At 41.8% G+C, this 17142-nt stretch overlaps 1 protein-coding gene across 1 annotated transcript; it reads right to left on the bottom strand.

Annotated features, from left to right (window-relative positions):
- Nucleotides 1–643: 643 nt before the first annotated feature.
- On the bottom strand, nt 644–15267 carry lrrc75ba (leucine rich repeat containing 75Ba). The gene is made up of 4 exons (XM_069138700.1): nt 14585–15267; nt 10004–10132; nt 8977–9089; nt 644–2977 (listed from the first exon to the last, which is right to left on the bottom strand). Exons 1-4 carry the CDS (start codon nt 14864–14866, stop codon nt 2377–2379), a joined length of 1125 nt encoding a protein of 374 aa, XP_068994801.1. The 5' UTR covers nt 14867–15267; the 3' UTR covers nt 644–2376.
- Nucleotides 15268–17142: the final 1875 nt, after the last annotated feature.

Below are 17142 nucleotides of genomic sequence, written 5' to 3'. Positions count from 1 at the left end.
GATGATCAGATCAAATAGTGACTCATACAAACAGGAGAGCAGTTTCCTGACTGAAAGTTTGTCTGTGTCGGCTCAAATGCCTAAAAAACCCAATCAGTTTACACAACATAATAGAAATAGTTTTTTTTCCCTTGTGATACTGGTAAATAAATCAATCCTGAAAGGAAAAGGTCAAATGATAAGATCCTGGTGATTTTTAGGGTGGGCTGTGTCACCGTGTCACATGGTATTTGGACCTCAGGGGGTGTGACAGTCACACTGTGCCCTGACCTTATAGGAGCCACCTGTTGCAAATGCCACATTACCATGTCTGGCAGCAGGAACAAAAGGTTGCCAGAGGAGGATCATGGGTAGGGCCTCATGCGATGACCACCCTGCCTTTCCCTGGCAAACGGCGGCAGCTCAGGCATTTCCCTGACAGCACACAGATGATCCGCTGGCTCGGAAACAAGTACAACGCTCCAACAACCAATCCCAACCAGCACGGCCCGAGCTGATTTTTCTTATTGCCCTATTTGCAGACTAATCTGCATCGATAAATCCTGTTTCTGTGAGCAGGTACTGGTGACCCAGATATTGCCACCGTTCAGTGCACTATTTTTGACAAGGTAGAGATTGTCAAAATAAAAACAAACATCACCTCTCAGTTTGGTTCTTTTATTGGCAGTCAGTGTTTGGCATGAGACAAATACACACAGGCTACAACAAGGAAGAGTCTGACACATGAAACATAAACTACGAACCAGGTGGACAGCGCTCTCCATTGCTCAGATTAAACATTCAACATAAATGGTGTCCGTTCTGACAGAAAATTACATTTACTGAACTATTTTCTGTTGTATTGTGTAACCCTATCAGCTGCGTCCCCCTTTTGTTTACCGCTTACAGCAGGAGATCATTGGTCTCAGTTTCATAGATACTAGAGTCATTATTATTATAATTACGGAGTCGGACAAGAGACAAAACATCAAAACAATAACACAAATAATTACAGCAGCAATCAGACAAATTTACTGTTACAAACACATAGAACACACATTAAATACTTATTATATATCTGGTGATTTTAATGATCCTTCTAACATTCATGAGCCATTTAATCATTGCTTCACCTAAAGGAGGTACTTTCAACTTTGCAAATATCTTTAGTTATAAACGATGTACACAGAGTATATGTGAAACTGAAATATCAAAAGAAGAGTGCCTTAAAGTGCATCGTAGTATTTTGCTCAGTGTAACTTAATTATTATGTGCTACTGTCGACAGACTATAACCAATAGATAACAGTCATGGCTGTGTCTCATAACAAACACAGGGCCACTGAAGTACAGCTTCTATAAATGGAAATGACGAAACATCTGTAGAAACAAGCGGCAGTAGGAAGGGCAGTCTGGGCTCTGCTCTGACTCAGTGGCCCACATTTGCAGTTAGCTGTCATAAATGCACTGAAACGATGTGGTGATTACTACAACAGCTTGATAATTACAAAGAGGTGAATATCAGCATTTAGGCAAGTACAAAAACAAAAATAAAAACAATCAGTGACAGCTATCCATTGTTGAGTCCTACCTGTTGTCTTCTAAGATTGCTTTGTTCAACCAAAGTGCACAAAAATAGCCTGTGGAAACACAACAGAGCCATGTTTTGTGTCCTCATTTACATCTACACAAGAGCTGCGTGGGTATTCACAAGTGGACATTGGGAAAGGGGGGGAAAATGCAAAAAGTCGACCTAGCAGTTTTACCGGCGTCACGTGACGGGTCGTCGGCTGTATAGTCTGTTGAACTTGTGTCATAGCTTTTGTTGAGAGATTAACAGAGAACACACAATGTGGAGCTAGGCCCTGCCTGCCAGAGAGAGTCTCAGTCCTGGTGGAGAACCCAGAGGGACCCACTATTTCCAAACTAACTCCAGTTCCACTTCAGCTGCCGCCGGGATGCTGCTCCGACATCCGACCAACTGATCTAAATCTCCTTGAGATTGGCTCCTCAGCTACCACGATCACAGAGAGAGAGAGAGAGAGATAGAGGGGGAGAGAGAGACAGAGAGAGAGCACTGGGTCAATAACTCTTCCAGCCCCCCTCCAATGAAACCGCACCTTGTTCCCAAGAGCTCCATCCACCAACACAGTAAGTTCGCCGCCGTGGCTGTCACTTCATTCTCACTGTCTTGTGCGGGTTAACTCAGAGATGGTTAGGAGTAGCTTGGTAGCCGTGTCGGGACGAGAAGTTTCACAATGTGGGCACTGGTCTCCCTCGCACCTCAAAGGGTGACTGGGCTCGTGGTGTGAGGGCAAGAAGGCGAAGGAAGTAACGGAGTGCCGTGGGATGACATTTCAACCACAGTTGAAAGACCCTCGGAGAGAAAACAACCCCATCACCTCTCACAGTAGTGAAGGGTGAAGTCTTTGGTGAGCTGCTTGTCCCCTAGACACCACGGCTCCAGCTCGAATTTGTTCCCCACGTCCTCCTCGTCATCCTCCACCTCTTCCTCCTCTTCCTCGTCGTAGTGGCTGGGCTCCTCGATGGACGTCTCCAGGTGGTAGCAGTAGGGTTGACCCTCTGTGTACTCGTAGATGGTCGGCAGGCTGCTCTTCAGGCTGCAGCGCCGACGCAACGCGACCAGCAGTGGCTGCGGCATGGTAAAAATGTCCACGTTGTTGCCCAGGTCGATCCAGGCCAGGCTGGAGAACAGCTTGGGGTCTTTGAGCATCTCGGTGAGGTCTTTGATTATAGCCAGGGTGAGGCGGTTACCGTTGAGAGCCAGCGTGCTGAGTTTGGGCAGCAGGGCGAGGAGAGGCAGGAGAAGCCTCAGGTTCTCGTCCTGGAGCTCGGTGAAGCTGATGTCTACAGCCACCACACTGTCTCTGTTGTTCTGGAGGTAGAAGGCGACTTGACGGACGTCTCGACTGGACAGAGGGATACCGGACAAGTCCACAGTGTCACTGGACAGCTTTTTCTGTAGAGTTGTCTTGAGACTATTGGGGAAGAGAAGAAGAGTGGGATTACTTAGACAACTCTTGAAACTAAACAAATCAATACAGGTTTTAGCAGGAGGGTAAAAATATCTTTGAATGAGTCCCCCTAACTGCAACTCTGGAGCAAGGCCGTGGTTTTATTTTGTGTTTCCTGTGTTGTATAAAAGAGAGGGTGCCTGGTCCGGCTTGGAGCGGAAGGCTGACACAGAGACTCCAGCATGGGGATTTACTAGTGTAAACAGAGGAGCCAAAACATCCGAACGAACCAGCAGCTTCAGCTTAAAGCTTGGGAGGACCAGGAACACAGAACTTCTTATAGCACAGAGCGAGAAGAGTTTCCTACTTAACCGATAAAATGATGACGTCTTTTAGAAGATGAAACTTGAACAGGATCCAAGACGGGAAAGGAAAGAGATGAATTTGTCTTGTTTCTTCGTCAGTTTGCAAGCTGCTTTCTGATGACAGATGTTGCTGAAATCTGGCAGAAAGTCAGGCAGAGGAGCCAGTTTCTTTTTTTTTTGTGGCTCTGAAGTGCAGATCCAGGAACTCGTTGCTAAATAGGACATTTTTTAAGCATTCTCAGATTTTCTCAGGTTGAACTGCTGCACTTTCTGAAATAATCTGTATAAACATCTGTAACACTTTATAATAAAAACACAAGATTATGCTAATGCATGAATGCATAATTTGTCATGAATCCCTGTTGCTCAACATTAATAAATTCTCGCCACTATGATTATATGTGATTGGTACTTTGTAAATTATCTGTTAAGCATTAATTTCTTCGTACATTAATAAACTGGATATTAGAATGGAAGACTCTATATATGTTTTTAAACGGAAACTAGAGACCCATCTCTTTAATCTGGCTTTGAATTTTTTGATCCGTGGTGTTTATTCTATTTTATTGATTTCTAACACTTTATATTTGAGTGCGGTAATTTTTAGTCCTGTATTTTGTTTTGTTTAACATTTTGGCTCTTATTTTTGTGTGTTGTTTTATGTGAAGCACTTTGGGCAGCATGTTTGTGTGAAAGGTGCAACATAGATAAAGCTGAGTTGAGCTAAGAATCCAGTTACAGAGATAAAAATGCATCTCATATTGGAGCGTTTTGAGTAGATGGAACATGAGTTTCTAAAAACATTTTTTTCGTGATTGTTATTTTTGAAAGAAGGAGACAACAGATCACTGAAACCGAAACATTTTTGCAGTTAAGTATGTTTCTGTTAAAAGTTTGAATTAGATGATAAAGAAAAACTGGGTATTAATGTTGCATCAGGAATCTGACTGACTTGTCAATATTAGTAAATATTGTTTGTGTGGATTAGTGGTTCATACAGCAACATGTGTGCAACTGTCCACTATTCTAAAAGGATAGTGTTCTGCCTTCAGGAAGGATGATCAAATGCACAGACCTGACGATATGCCCTTGTTTATGCATTATCTGCTAATTTAGTGGCACATGAATATGAAGTAATTATGAGTTGAGAATCATTACTTGGTGGTATTAGTGGTATGTGCACATTATCTCATACCGACTTGACTGATGTGAGCAACTGGAATTTACAAAACATCCTGCTTCACCTCATCATGCTAGATAGTATTAGTAGTAAGTTTTGTGTTCTTTTGTAAAAAGTGTTGCATGATTGTTATCAATCATTTGAGTGTTCAAACTGTGTGTTTTAATGCTGTATAAAAACTAAGAATCTTGTAATTACTTGTAACATAGCACCTTTAGAGGACTGGCGAAGGTGTGTGCTCTCTGGCTGCACTCTAGTTTCATCTGGGGGATTTTTGTGTGCATGTTGAGGTGATTCATAAAGTGAACTTCAGTCACTGAAGGAAGCTTTATGCGACATGTAAGTTTTCTGTGCAGTGCACGTCAGACTCAGCACAAGCTTTTGAATGCCTTTCAGGATAATAGAAGCGGGATGTGAGGCTGAATGTGACCAGATGTGACCCTTTTCTGTGGCATTAGCTATTGCTTTACACTGCAGCTAGAAAAATGTATGCATTATTTACACACTCGCTTGCCCCTTTGTTTTCAGTCAGTCCAATTTACCGGTGCCCATCTCCGCCGCCCTCCAGGTGCTCAGTGCGTTTAACTTGAGCTGTTATTGAAGTGGCCTGTAACGCTGATTCGGTGTCAGAGTGAATTAAAACATCTTTCAGTGCCCAGTGACATCCACTGCAGTACCTGTCACTTGTGATGCTTTGAAGTGTTTTTTTGTTCACGTTGAAAATGGAGGTGCCCTCAATGGCATTTACTGCTGCATATTAAAAGCAAGGTGATGAGTTGATGAGCAGAAATGTTTGTGTTAATAGCAAAGTACAAAATATATATATCTGCTTATGAAGCCAAGCTATTAGGGAGTTTAATCAGCTTTTGAGCATAAAATCTATGATTAAAGACATTGGTCAAATTCTTGTGAACCACACTCCTCCCTCTCTGTATGGTCTGGCCAGGCGCAGCCTTTTATGTGACAGAAACCTCATCTTCACCAGAAGCACAAAAGGCTCTATACTGCAGGTGTGAATAGGTTTTGATCACACAACGTTTTTCAGAGAGACTCATCCGTTTGAGCTCAGGAAGCAAGAAAAATGGATGTCGGAGCTCTTGCAGCCTCTTTCATTATTTCCTCCAGATTAATCTGAAACCAGAAAACAGTGTTACTGATAACTTTGAGAAGCAGACTTCTTGTGTTTTTTTTTTACATCCACAGGAACAATGATAACAAGGCTCAGTTTAAATGACGAAAGTGGTTTATAGCGTGCTTACTAAACTACAGTAATCTAATAAATATCTATTACACAATTAATAAATCAATTAAATTTTGCATTGTATAATTAAACCGTCTATTAAGTATTCCCACTTAACTCTTTGGAAGCACAATGCACCTCTTGTCTCCATGTGCAGATCATCAGTCTCCATGTGTCAGTGATTCAATATAATGAGGCAGCATTTGAATTCAGTAAATCAAATCCCTCTATTAATTTACTAAAATAAATATTCATATCCGAAGGGTTAGCTGATGCTGAGACGAGGGGAAAAGATATTTAAAAATTATGAATATTTTTCCAAATGTCTAAACACATGTGTTTAACAAGTTGTTGGACAAAACGAGCTGTCAGAGAAATCCCATTTTCCAGGAGTTAATTTTGTCTTTAGCTCTCCCCTGGGCTCTTATCGCATTGCTCACACCACTTAGTTTTTTTGCCGAGTCATTTACGTTCAAACTTTGCTCTATTATTAATTTTAGTCCTCTGACGGGTGAAACCCATCTGCATCAAGATGAGCAGTCTAATCACATCTGCTCCCTGACATGTCACTTGTACTTTCAATTCATTTTCGGCTGTATTCTATTCATAAGAGTATACAAAGGACTGTGCACTCATCCCAACTACAGATAGGATTCACACACACACACACACACACACACACACACACACACACACACACACACACACACACACACACACACACACACACACACACACACACACACACACACACACTGACACAGTGACACCACTGCATTGTTCTTCATGCTGCAGGGAATCTAACCTCACAGTTAACAGTCCATATCAATAAAGACAATTCTTGCATGTAAATCATCATGTTATATTTTTAGTAAGGTGGATTTTTTTTTTGGCTGAAAACCTGATCAGAGAAGCTGGTCCGACCACTCTGCCCTCTCTCAGCGAGAATCGGGTCTTATTCTGCATTTTCCTCATAAACGACCTGAAGCTAAAGCTATCAGTAAAAAGTGACTGATGAGGCCCCGAGGTAGCTTTAACGTGCAGGGAATGCTACAATGCACAATATAATCTCTGCCAGTGATTTTGAGAATAGAAGAATGAACAGAGATATCCAAAGCATTCGATAAATTGTAGTTTTGGTTACAGTGTTCAGGTGACGAAGAAAACAAATATTCTGAGGTCAAATAAGGCTGATGGAACGGGAACCGAGCAGTGTGAAAATCAAATAAAGAAAAAGTCACAAAAGTGTTGGCAATTTTTAAGTTCACATGTAATCACTCTGAAGGTGAGTCCGCATCGACAGCGTTTCTGGGTCACTGCTTTCCATCAAGCCTTTAGTTGAGCTCTGAAGGCTCCACTACAGCTCTGAATGTGAAAGAAAAACAAACAAAAAGAACACTTCTAACCAACTTCAAATAAACAAGTTAGATAGATTAACTGGATCAGAGAGATTCAGATATTAATTCAGTGTGGCATTTCAGTCAGAAAAGAGCGTACAGTATTTAGAGCAACCAGTGTGCCGAGCTAATGCTAGATAATGAAGGGATGAACAATCCAGGGGCATTAAAAAGGACTGAGCTGTTTCTGTTTCCTCACAGAGGTGGATTGTTGTAGTTCTGCATCCCCCCCTAAAACAATATCCATGCAAACTTTCCTTGCAACTGTTGACATTTAAATCCTTATTTGACAATTTCAGGGATTTTGGGACATATGTTCACATGTCTGTGTGTTAATTATGAAGCTACATCCAGGAGATGATCAGCGTAGCATAAACAGGAGATACAGGGGAAAATAGTTTGTCTGGCACAGTAAAAGAATTTGCTTTCCAACACCTCTACAGCTCACTTTTTATTAAATCTTGTTTGTAACAAAAACAAAAGTCAAGATGTTGTTCTACAGATTGAAACAAGATGCAACATGGTATTCAGTTAGCTTGTAGAAATGCTGGTAAACAGATTGTTTAACCTTCGCACAACTGTTTCCTTTGTTTTCAGCATTATTGCCGAGCTGAGCTAACTGTTTGCTGGGTGTAGCTTCATATCTATCATACATACACAGGTTGTATCAATCATCTAAAGAAAGGCATTACAACTTGAGGTTAGCTGCCCTCTTTAGTGACAGTACATGGAAAATTAACTGCACACTCCCTAAAAAAGTATTTCCAAAATTGAGTTTGGGAGGTGAATTTCCTTTTCCCAGTCAGCAGCAGACTGGCCCTGTCTCATCTCTTTGTGGCTTTGACAGGTATTTGTTCGTGAGCACGACAAACAGCAGGCGAAGCCGTCAGAGCTCACAGCAGTAACTGTATTAATATTCAGTTTTAGGGTGGATTTTTGCTTTAATGATTCATGTTGCTCCTGCTGTCTCTGCCAGTGTCAGACCATCTCTCTGAAAGTTTATGAAGGCAACAACATGACTAAGTGAAAAAAAAAAAAAAAAAAAAAAAAAAAAAAGGATCGTCAGCCCTTCAGCTATAGGAATCTAGCAATTGTATGTATCTGCACATTTTCAGAGATGCTGCCAGTATCGGTTAAATCTCGTGTCTTTCCTCTTCTGAGCTGAATTAAACGTCCACGAGCACAACGAAGCCCTCCTTTGCGCAGCTCGACAGCAAAGCGTGTGATCCGTCCAGAACCGTGAGAATACGTCTTAGCTTTTCCTCCGATTCTGTGTGTCGATACCTCCGACTGACTCATAATAAACCTGTCTGATCTCACTGTGCTCGCATTGTCTCCTTCTCAATCCTGAAATTATTTTCATTTCGAGAATATAAATGTATTATTAGTCCTTTCAGGCCAGTTGTAGAATAAGCAATTACATGACAGAGAATTATGATAGCGTGTTTCTGTTCATGAATAGGATTACTAAACCACACCTAGGCTCACACAAAAACCTATTTTCACAACAAAAGCAAGTCAGTCTTTCAATAAAATGATTAACACAACCCTCCCAGCTTTTTCTCAACAAACAGATGGACAAATTTGTCACTGCTGAGGAGAGAAAAGCCGGTAGCGACGCACAGCCACTGCACAGACCATAGCACTTTAAAAGAGATATGATTGGCAGCTGTGGTTACCATGACGCTCCTCTCAGGTCAGCCCGTGGCCAGCTCTGCCCTATTTCAATGTTAGATACAGAGATGGAAATCTCTACTGCCTCATGTGGAGTTGAGCGCTGTTCTATGCTGTGTGCAGCTGCAGATTCATTACAGACTGGGTGTCTGGACAGAAGGGCTTACCAGGCCTGGGATTTCCGTCTGGACATGCTCTGCCTCAGCCACTTTGAGTGTGGGGTCAGGTGATATATCAGCTGTCTGCAAATCTTATCAGAAGATTTTATGGTATCTGCATCCTGCAGAAGAGAGCAGAAAAGAGTGTTGATAGTGACACACACAACAAAGAGACCAACAGTAGTGAAGCAGCAGCTTTCAGAATGAGATTTTCTGCTTGTTTGTGCAGGAGAAAACATCTTTACAATTTATGACATTGCACTATCTGGGTTTTATATCATGCATAGTTTCCTCCATTTTGTAAAACTTACCAACCCGAAACTAACATTTTTCACATGAGTAGAAAAAAAATGGCTTGTTATTACCTGTTGAAGCCCTAAACTACTCCTGAACAAAACACAATTTAGCTGCCTTGCTGGAGCAAGAAAATCTAATCACATGCAGCACACATCGAGGGGGAAAACACAGGAAGTACACAAGAGAGGGGAGACTCAACACAGCCACTGGTAAACACTGGTAATTTCAGTTCATTAAGCCATGTTGTGGCTCCTGGTGGCTATTGCCTACATTAAAATAATTCAATATTCACCTTTGCTGGTGAAGACATACTAAACTATGAATTCCTATCTGGGAACAAAACACAGCTTTTTCTATTTAATGTGCTAATTTGTTTGATTCCTTGAGGCTTACATCTTGGAATTTTTATGATATTAACGGGTCACTCCAGCTTTATGAGTTTTCAGCTATAAAAAAAAAAATTCAACAACAGCATCACACACAGTTTCCCATGATTCATATTGAAAAGATATTCCCATTTCAATTTGTCTGAGGCTGCACAGCTTCTTTCAACCATCTGTCTGTCGATAACATCCTCAGATTAGATTTTCGTTGATCTCAAGAACCCATTACTTCACAAAAGGAAATCATTCGGAAAGTATTTTTAGGGAGAAAAGCTTCCTGTTGCAGAACACTAGGGCTTGATTTCTCTGAATACTCTATGAGGATTACAGGAGGGAGAACACAGGAAATAACTGACCTTCTTAGGGCACTGCATCTCTCGAGCTAAGCTGAGCAGCAGCTCATGTGAGATCGGGTCCACCAGATTGAGGAAGGCGGCGTTTTTGTACAAGATGTCATTGAGTGAGGTGCCTTCTAAACCCAGATCCTACCAAAGCGGACAAAATAAGCAGGATTATAAACAAAGCAAGATGGAGTTGTAAAAACATACAATTAAGAAACAGTGTGGCTTTAGACCTGAGAAATAAAAAGGGATGGAAATGGGTCCCTGTTGTGTCAAGGCCATCGTGACTCCAAATGGAAAGATAAAAGAGGAGTTTTCTTTTAAATATTCATTAAAAGAGACAGGAGCTTTTTCATCTACATTAGAGAAGGGAACTCTAGAGGGAGTTACTGGGAACGCTATGTTTTGGCATATATAATCACACTTCCATGGCAGCCAGCCACAGCGCATATTCCAACATGTCACAGCACATACTTTTTGCACAAACAAAACCACTCCTGGCTCTTACTGATTTAACGTGAAACCTTTGGATCCAATTTAGATAATGTTATTGACGATACATTCTCGACTGTCCATAATCATTTAAGCCCTTGCTGGAAAAACACAAAAATGCATTTAATCCCGTGTACTGCATGTTTTTTTTTTCCAATATATATGTATCTCTATAGCTACAAATAAGGTATTTTTCTTGGTTTATAATGCTTTTCCCCTTGTAAAAATTTGGCAGTAGCACTTTAATATGTTGAATTTCACTTGGAAATTTGTGCAGTACATAAACACATCTGCAAAGATGTCAGAACTGACAGCTGTCATGGCAGCTAAATTTGACAAATCCAAAGGGATTTGCCTTAGAAACAAATCAAACTATCTGAAAATAGAAGATGTTAGACGACATGTTTGGGACAAGCAGCAGTCAGCGGTGCAGCTGTGTGTACTGAACTGTACAACTTGCCTTCATCAACATGTCCATCCTCAAGGTCCAAATGAGGCAAAATATGATTACAAGCACTTGTGCAGCCCATGCAACTTTAATGAGGAAAGAAAGGTTCTGAGACACTACATGCAGCATGCACACACACACACAATTTTTTTTCTCAAACACATTCGGCATTGATTGTAATAGACAGTTCGAGTGGGAGGCTGACAGCTCCACATTACCGGCTACCCTTTTAACAATGGCAACAGTAAACACAGCCTGAACCTAAGGCGGGGAAGAAGTTGTTTTATCCCTTCTGAGAAACAAGGTATAAAAATATCTCCCTTCTGTGTTCAGACACAATCAATTGTCATGTGCAAGTGTGATAGGAAGCCACAAATCCCTCCCACATCTGCAGCAAACCTCAGATCTTTTCCATATCTGGAGCAGAGCTCACTGTTACACACCAATTAACACATTTTTAGATTCAGAGAACAGAATCTCTGACATCTGCCTGCTTGCAACACTGCAAGATAAAGATAAAGTGAGGCTCATTTAATAAAAGTAGAACTCATTTAGAGGATGTGAGCCCGTGTCCCCTGTGATGTGGCTGTCATGAGCCGAGCCAGTTTATCCCCTCTGGCTTGATTAAGGAGGTTCCACTCTCTCCCGTGTCAAGGCTTCAGAGTAATTAACACTGGATTGGTCGACAGCTAAAAGACAGAGGAGGGCCCTGGTGGCAGGCAAACAAATGAGATCACCAAGGATGCTGTCACATCTTTGGTGCACCTACAGTGGTGTGAAAAAGTGTTTGCCCCCGTCCTGATTTCTTATTTTTTTGCATGCTTGTCACACTTGAATGTTTCAGATCATCAGACAAATTTAAATATTAGTCAAAGATAACAAGTAAACACAAAATGCAGTTTTTAAATGAAGGTTTTTATTATTAAGGGAGAAAAAAAATCCAAACCCACATGGCCCTGTGTGAAAAAGTGTTTGCCCCCTAAACCTAATAACTGGTTGGGCCACCCTTAGCAGCAACAACTGCAATCAAGCGTTTGCAATAACTTGCAATGAGTCTTTTACAGCGCTGTGGATGAATTTTGGCCCACTCATCTTTGCAGAGTTGTTGTAATTCAGCCACATTGGAGGGTTTTCCAGCACAAACCGCCTTTTTAAGGTCATGCCACAGCATCTCAATAGGATTCAGGTCAGGACTTTGACTAGGCCACTCCAAAGTCTTCATTTTGTTTTTCTTCAGCCATTCAGAGGTGGACTTGCTGGTGTGTTTTAGATCATTGTCCTGCTGCAGAACCCAAGTTGGCTTCAGCTTGAGGTCATGAACAGATGGCCGGACATTCTCCTTCAGGATTTTTTGGTAGACGGTAGAATTCATGGTTCCATTTATCACAGCAAGTCTTCCAGGTCCTGAAGCAGCAAAACAGTCCCAGACCATCACACTACCACCACCGTATTTTACTGTTGGTATGATGTTCTTTTTCTGAAATGCGGTGTTACTTTTACGCCAGATGTAACGGGACACACGCCTTCCAAAAAGTTCAACTTTTGTCTCGTCAGTCCACAGAGTATTTTCCCAAAAGTCTTGGGGATCATCGAGATGTTTTCTGGCAAAAATGAGACGAGCCTTAATGTTCTTTTTGCTCAGCGGTGGTTTTCGTCTTGGAACTCTGCCATGCAGCCATTTTTGCCGAGTCTCTTTCTTATGGTGGAGTCATGAACACTGACCTTAACTGAGGCAAGTGAGGCCTGCAGTTCTTTGGATGTTGTTGTGGGGTCTTTTGTGACGTCTCGGATGAGTCGTCGCTGCGCTCTTGGGGTAATTTTGGTCGGCCGGCCACTCCTGGGAAGGTTCACCGCTGTTCCATGTTTTCTCCATTTGTGGATAATGGTTCTCACTGTGGTTCGCTGGAGTCCCAAAGCTTTAGAAATGGCTTTACAACCTTTTCCAGACTGATAGATCTCAATTACTTTCTTTCTCATTTGTTCCTGAATTTCTTTGGATCTTGGCATGATGTCTAGCTTTTGAGGATCTTTTGGTCTACTTCACTTTGTCAGGCAGGTCCTATTTAAGTGATTTCTTGATTGAGAACAGGTGTGACAGTAATCAGGCCTGGGTGTGGCTCGAGAAATTGAACTCAGGTGTGATAAACCACAGTTAAGTTATGTTTTAGCAGGAGGGGGCAAACACTTTTTCACACAGGGCCATGTGGGTTTGGATTTTTTTTCTCCCTTAATAATAAAAACCTTCATTTAAAAACTGCATTTTGTGTTTACTTGTGTTATCTTTGACTAATATTTAAATTTGTTTGATGATCTGAAACATTTAAGTGTGACAGACATGCAAAAAAATTGGAAATCAGGAAGGGGGCAAACACTTTTTCACACCACTGTATATTCTTTTGCACATGCTTAAATGCTTCACATGTGGGCTTTGAAAACAAACCCCTGATTAAGATCCACCATTATTCAGTCAGTCAAGTGGAGTGGAGCATATTCTAGGTATCCACTACAATAACTCCTTGTAGCTATTATTGTGATAAAACAAAAATTGCATCGAATTCAAAGCAACAAATGTCAAATGATGTCATTTTAAGCAAATTTATTTTCCATAATATAGTAAAAAAAAACAACCAAAAAAACTGTGTTTTTGTCTTGATGACACTGCATTTTAAATATGATGCATTTGGTTGGTTTTCAAGATTTTCGTCTGCCATCGAGGCAAAAAAACGTCTCAGTTCATGCAGAAATCATCAAAAAAGACTAACGCTTCACATGACTACAGGAACACGTGCAACAAAAAAAAATGAAAAAGACACAAGTGAAGCACTAACAACAGCCTAGATTTTCATTTCTCTAACCTCTTTCCTCGAGGTAAAAAAAACCTTTCGGAGAAGAAGAATATTTTGTTTTGAGGAAAACGGGACTCTAGGGCTTACATTGTTGCCGCTGGATTACTGCATTACACGGAGAGAAACATTAAGAGTGGGGAGAGATGGCGGGGGCAGGTGGCACTAATGGGAACATTAGAACAGCCTAAGGAGAGGTGAGATTCTGGCTCGAGAGGAGAAAACAAGGACAAATGTAGAGAGGATGGGGGCTCTATTTGTGTATGCTGTTTGTGGGAAAATATCCAGATCTCATCCAGAGACAATGAAATTTGGGATGATGCAATGACACACAGCGTGCAATTTGCCATTTCCTCATTTAGAAGGCAGGTAATGTTTTCAAATCTAATATCACGGGGCACGTTTACTCAGAGTAAGAGCGAACACACTGTCGTGAGTCACATGTTGTGTCTGCCAATGAAACAGTGTGTCACAGGTACACGGCTCTGCCAGTGGCGTACTTTCTATAAAAACAAATGCATCAGGAGGAAGTGGCTGAAGTAGGAAGGCCACATGTAGAGCCATGTCAAGGAGGGGAAAAAAGAACTGGGCTTGGGTCAAAGGTCAGAGGACAGTCACCTGTGGCACTGGCAGGTTTTGGACATGCACCCATCACGCTACATACAGCATGCACACACCTGCACACACACAGCTCCTGCCTGTTCCCCATCTGTTGCTCTGGGGTGAGGAGAGGATGCATGGCTGCATCAGCATCAAAGCAGTATAGTGTGTGCAAACAGGTCAGACTTCATGCTCTGTGCAGCTTCTCCTTACCTTCCTCAGTAATTTGAGCACGTCGGTCGCCTGCTCTATCCGGCGGTCACGGAGCAGCTTCTGTATCTCTTTGATCCACGCCACTCTCCTCGTGTACGGGCTGTGGTTGGTCCTCCGCAGCATCCCAGGCAGTTTGTCTGATTTCAGCATCAGTGCAAACAGAAAGTCCCCGCCGCCCCGACTACCCCTGTCGCTCTCTCCGGTGCTATCCAGAAGCTTGCGTCGTTTTTTTGAGAAATTCTCATTGTCTAAGCTGCTCTGTCTGCTCAGTCTGGAACCCATTGTATTATTTTTTTTCTACACACGCGGGTGGTGTTTTGTGTCGCAGCTCTGTATTACCAAAACGACAAATCCATTGTCAGCCCCAGTTTTTCCTGCTTGTACAGATGCTCCTTGGTGGATGGTGGAAAACAGCACCGTGTTGTCTGGCGCTTCGCCGCTGCTGCCAGGCTGTCAGCACACTGGTGGATCCGGCGCAGAGCCACACAAATCTCCCCGAACACTCTAATTTATCACCACTCTCACATGCACCCGTCACAGACTGCTATTTAGATTCCTCCCCCACTTCGGGCTACGTGTGCCTGGCTTGGATGATGAAGACTCTCCGGCTGCTTCATCCTCCGGTCGAATCTGCTTCACGCTGCTGTTTAGATTTGTGCAACGTGGAGCGTCCGACCAATCGCAGCATCTGGTGCCTGCTGCGTGTCTCTCCTCCCAGGCTTGAAATTCCCCTCTGTGCAGCTACGAGGGAGGACAGAATAATAAGAGATGTCAGTGTTATATTTAACATCTAAGGAAACCATGCAACTCATGCAATACCTAAAAAAAAAAAAAAAAAAAAACATGCGGAAGACTTCTGAATATCCAAGTTTGATTTCGAGTGTTCAGGGGTTGCCTATGTTTCTAAAGGTTTTAGATTCATCCCTCAAAAATAACTGAAAGTTTGTCTTTTATCTCATGCAGCTAAAATATGTGCTGACCCACTGGCCCCGGATTAATATGAATTTCTCTTTTGGCAATCATGTTGTCAGTCAACCATTGCAGGATCTGTCAAATCCTGTTTGCATCTGTCACAACGCCACTAAATCATTGTCATTCTTTGAGGAACATCCATGTCCCAGTGCCCCTTTCTGTCATATGGATCAGTATCTTGTCCCAGGGACCCACGTTGGACGGTAAATTCAGGCCCAACAGTGCATTCAGCTACAAAACAGACAGCTCTCAGTTATTTCAACCCCCCACCCCCTCCCTCCTTCCTTTTCTATTTGTGGGTCCCATCATTGTGGCTTTGATCCTGATTTGACCTTATTTTCTGGTATGATTCAGGCTCACCCTTGTTTAGTGGAGCACAACAGCTGATCTGGTCTCGAATAGTTATTTCCCCTGGCTGCACTGACTCCCTGGACTGGTCCTGCTGAATATTTTCTTAGAGGTCGTAATTATGAGTGACTGGTGCCCTTAATATAATGCATCATCCCTCATGCCACTAATTTGCTTTGACAGATCTAACTCTCCGAGGTATGTTGATAAAACGCCTAATTTCTACAACACGTGCAACACATAACTGTTTTAATTGTAGTTAATGTTTAAAGCTGTGTGACATCTTTTTTCTGTGTCACATGAGAATCAGAACCAGTAAAGAGCAATGGTTCCTAAACTGGGAGTCAACTTTCAAAGAGGTTTGAAGGGTTTTCAGATGATAATGGTAAACTGCTTCTCCAGATGAATACTCAGTTTACAAATCATGAGGAGCTCTATTCCATCTGTAAACGCAGCTGCATATATCATCTGTGGCTGCAGCCTTCTGATGTCATCAAGGTTATCATGGTTTAGGCTGAGCATAAGGTCTACACGTTGGGGTTTGAACGACAGGTGCATTTAGGAGACGGACAGGATGTAAAGCAATAAATGCATTGAGTTGCAGCCTTTTTGGAGATTGACACAAAATTATACTTATGCAGATTTTTTCCCCCAAATTTATGAATAATATTCTTCTTATGAAATCAAAAATCCAATTTCCCACCCAATATTAAAATAAAAACATTTTTCCTGTTTATTTTTTTCATATTTTTATACAAAAGGACAACACACTATTTTTTTAAATGTGCAAGTGTTAACCTGCTGGCAAATTTTCAAATGCAGTCCTTTTTTGCAACATGGTACACCCATGAAATGCAGGTTAATACAGAAACACGTAATAGTATGATAGTGAAATAACAATGAAAAAAAAACCAAGAATGCATTGTCAAGAAAGCACACACATCATGAAGAGCAACAACAACAGGACGCAGCAAAACAATGATACACTTTGGGCTCCCGTGTAACTTAACCATGAGCAACATGCCCTCAATTCAAGTCTTGCTATTGTTGCATCTTTTAGCCTTCGACTAACAAATCAAGGCCATGAAGCTCCAAAAATACTGAAAAACAATATTGTTGCAGAGAGTCTGATTTATTCATAAACATCTGCAAACACCTTCTTAATAAAGGTTCACAAGCAAAACAGTCAGGGGATGTCTGGAACAGAGGACATCTATCTGTTTTTGCTTTCGTCATCC

This window comes from Embiotoca jacksoni, unplaced genomic scaffold (genome assembly GCF_022577435.1).
Source record: "Embiotoca jacksoni isolate LCO1_2020_lvr unplaced genomic scaffold, fEmbJac1.0.p SCAF_8, whole genome shotgun sequence".
Classification (NCBI taxonomy): Eukaryota; Metazoa; Chordata; class Actinopteri; family Embiotocidae; genus Embiotoca; species Embiotoca jacksoni.
This window is presented reverse-complemented; position numbering and strand designations above follow the sequence as displayed.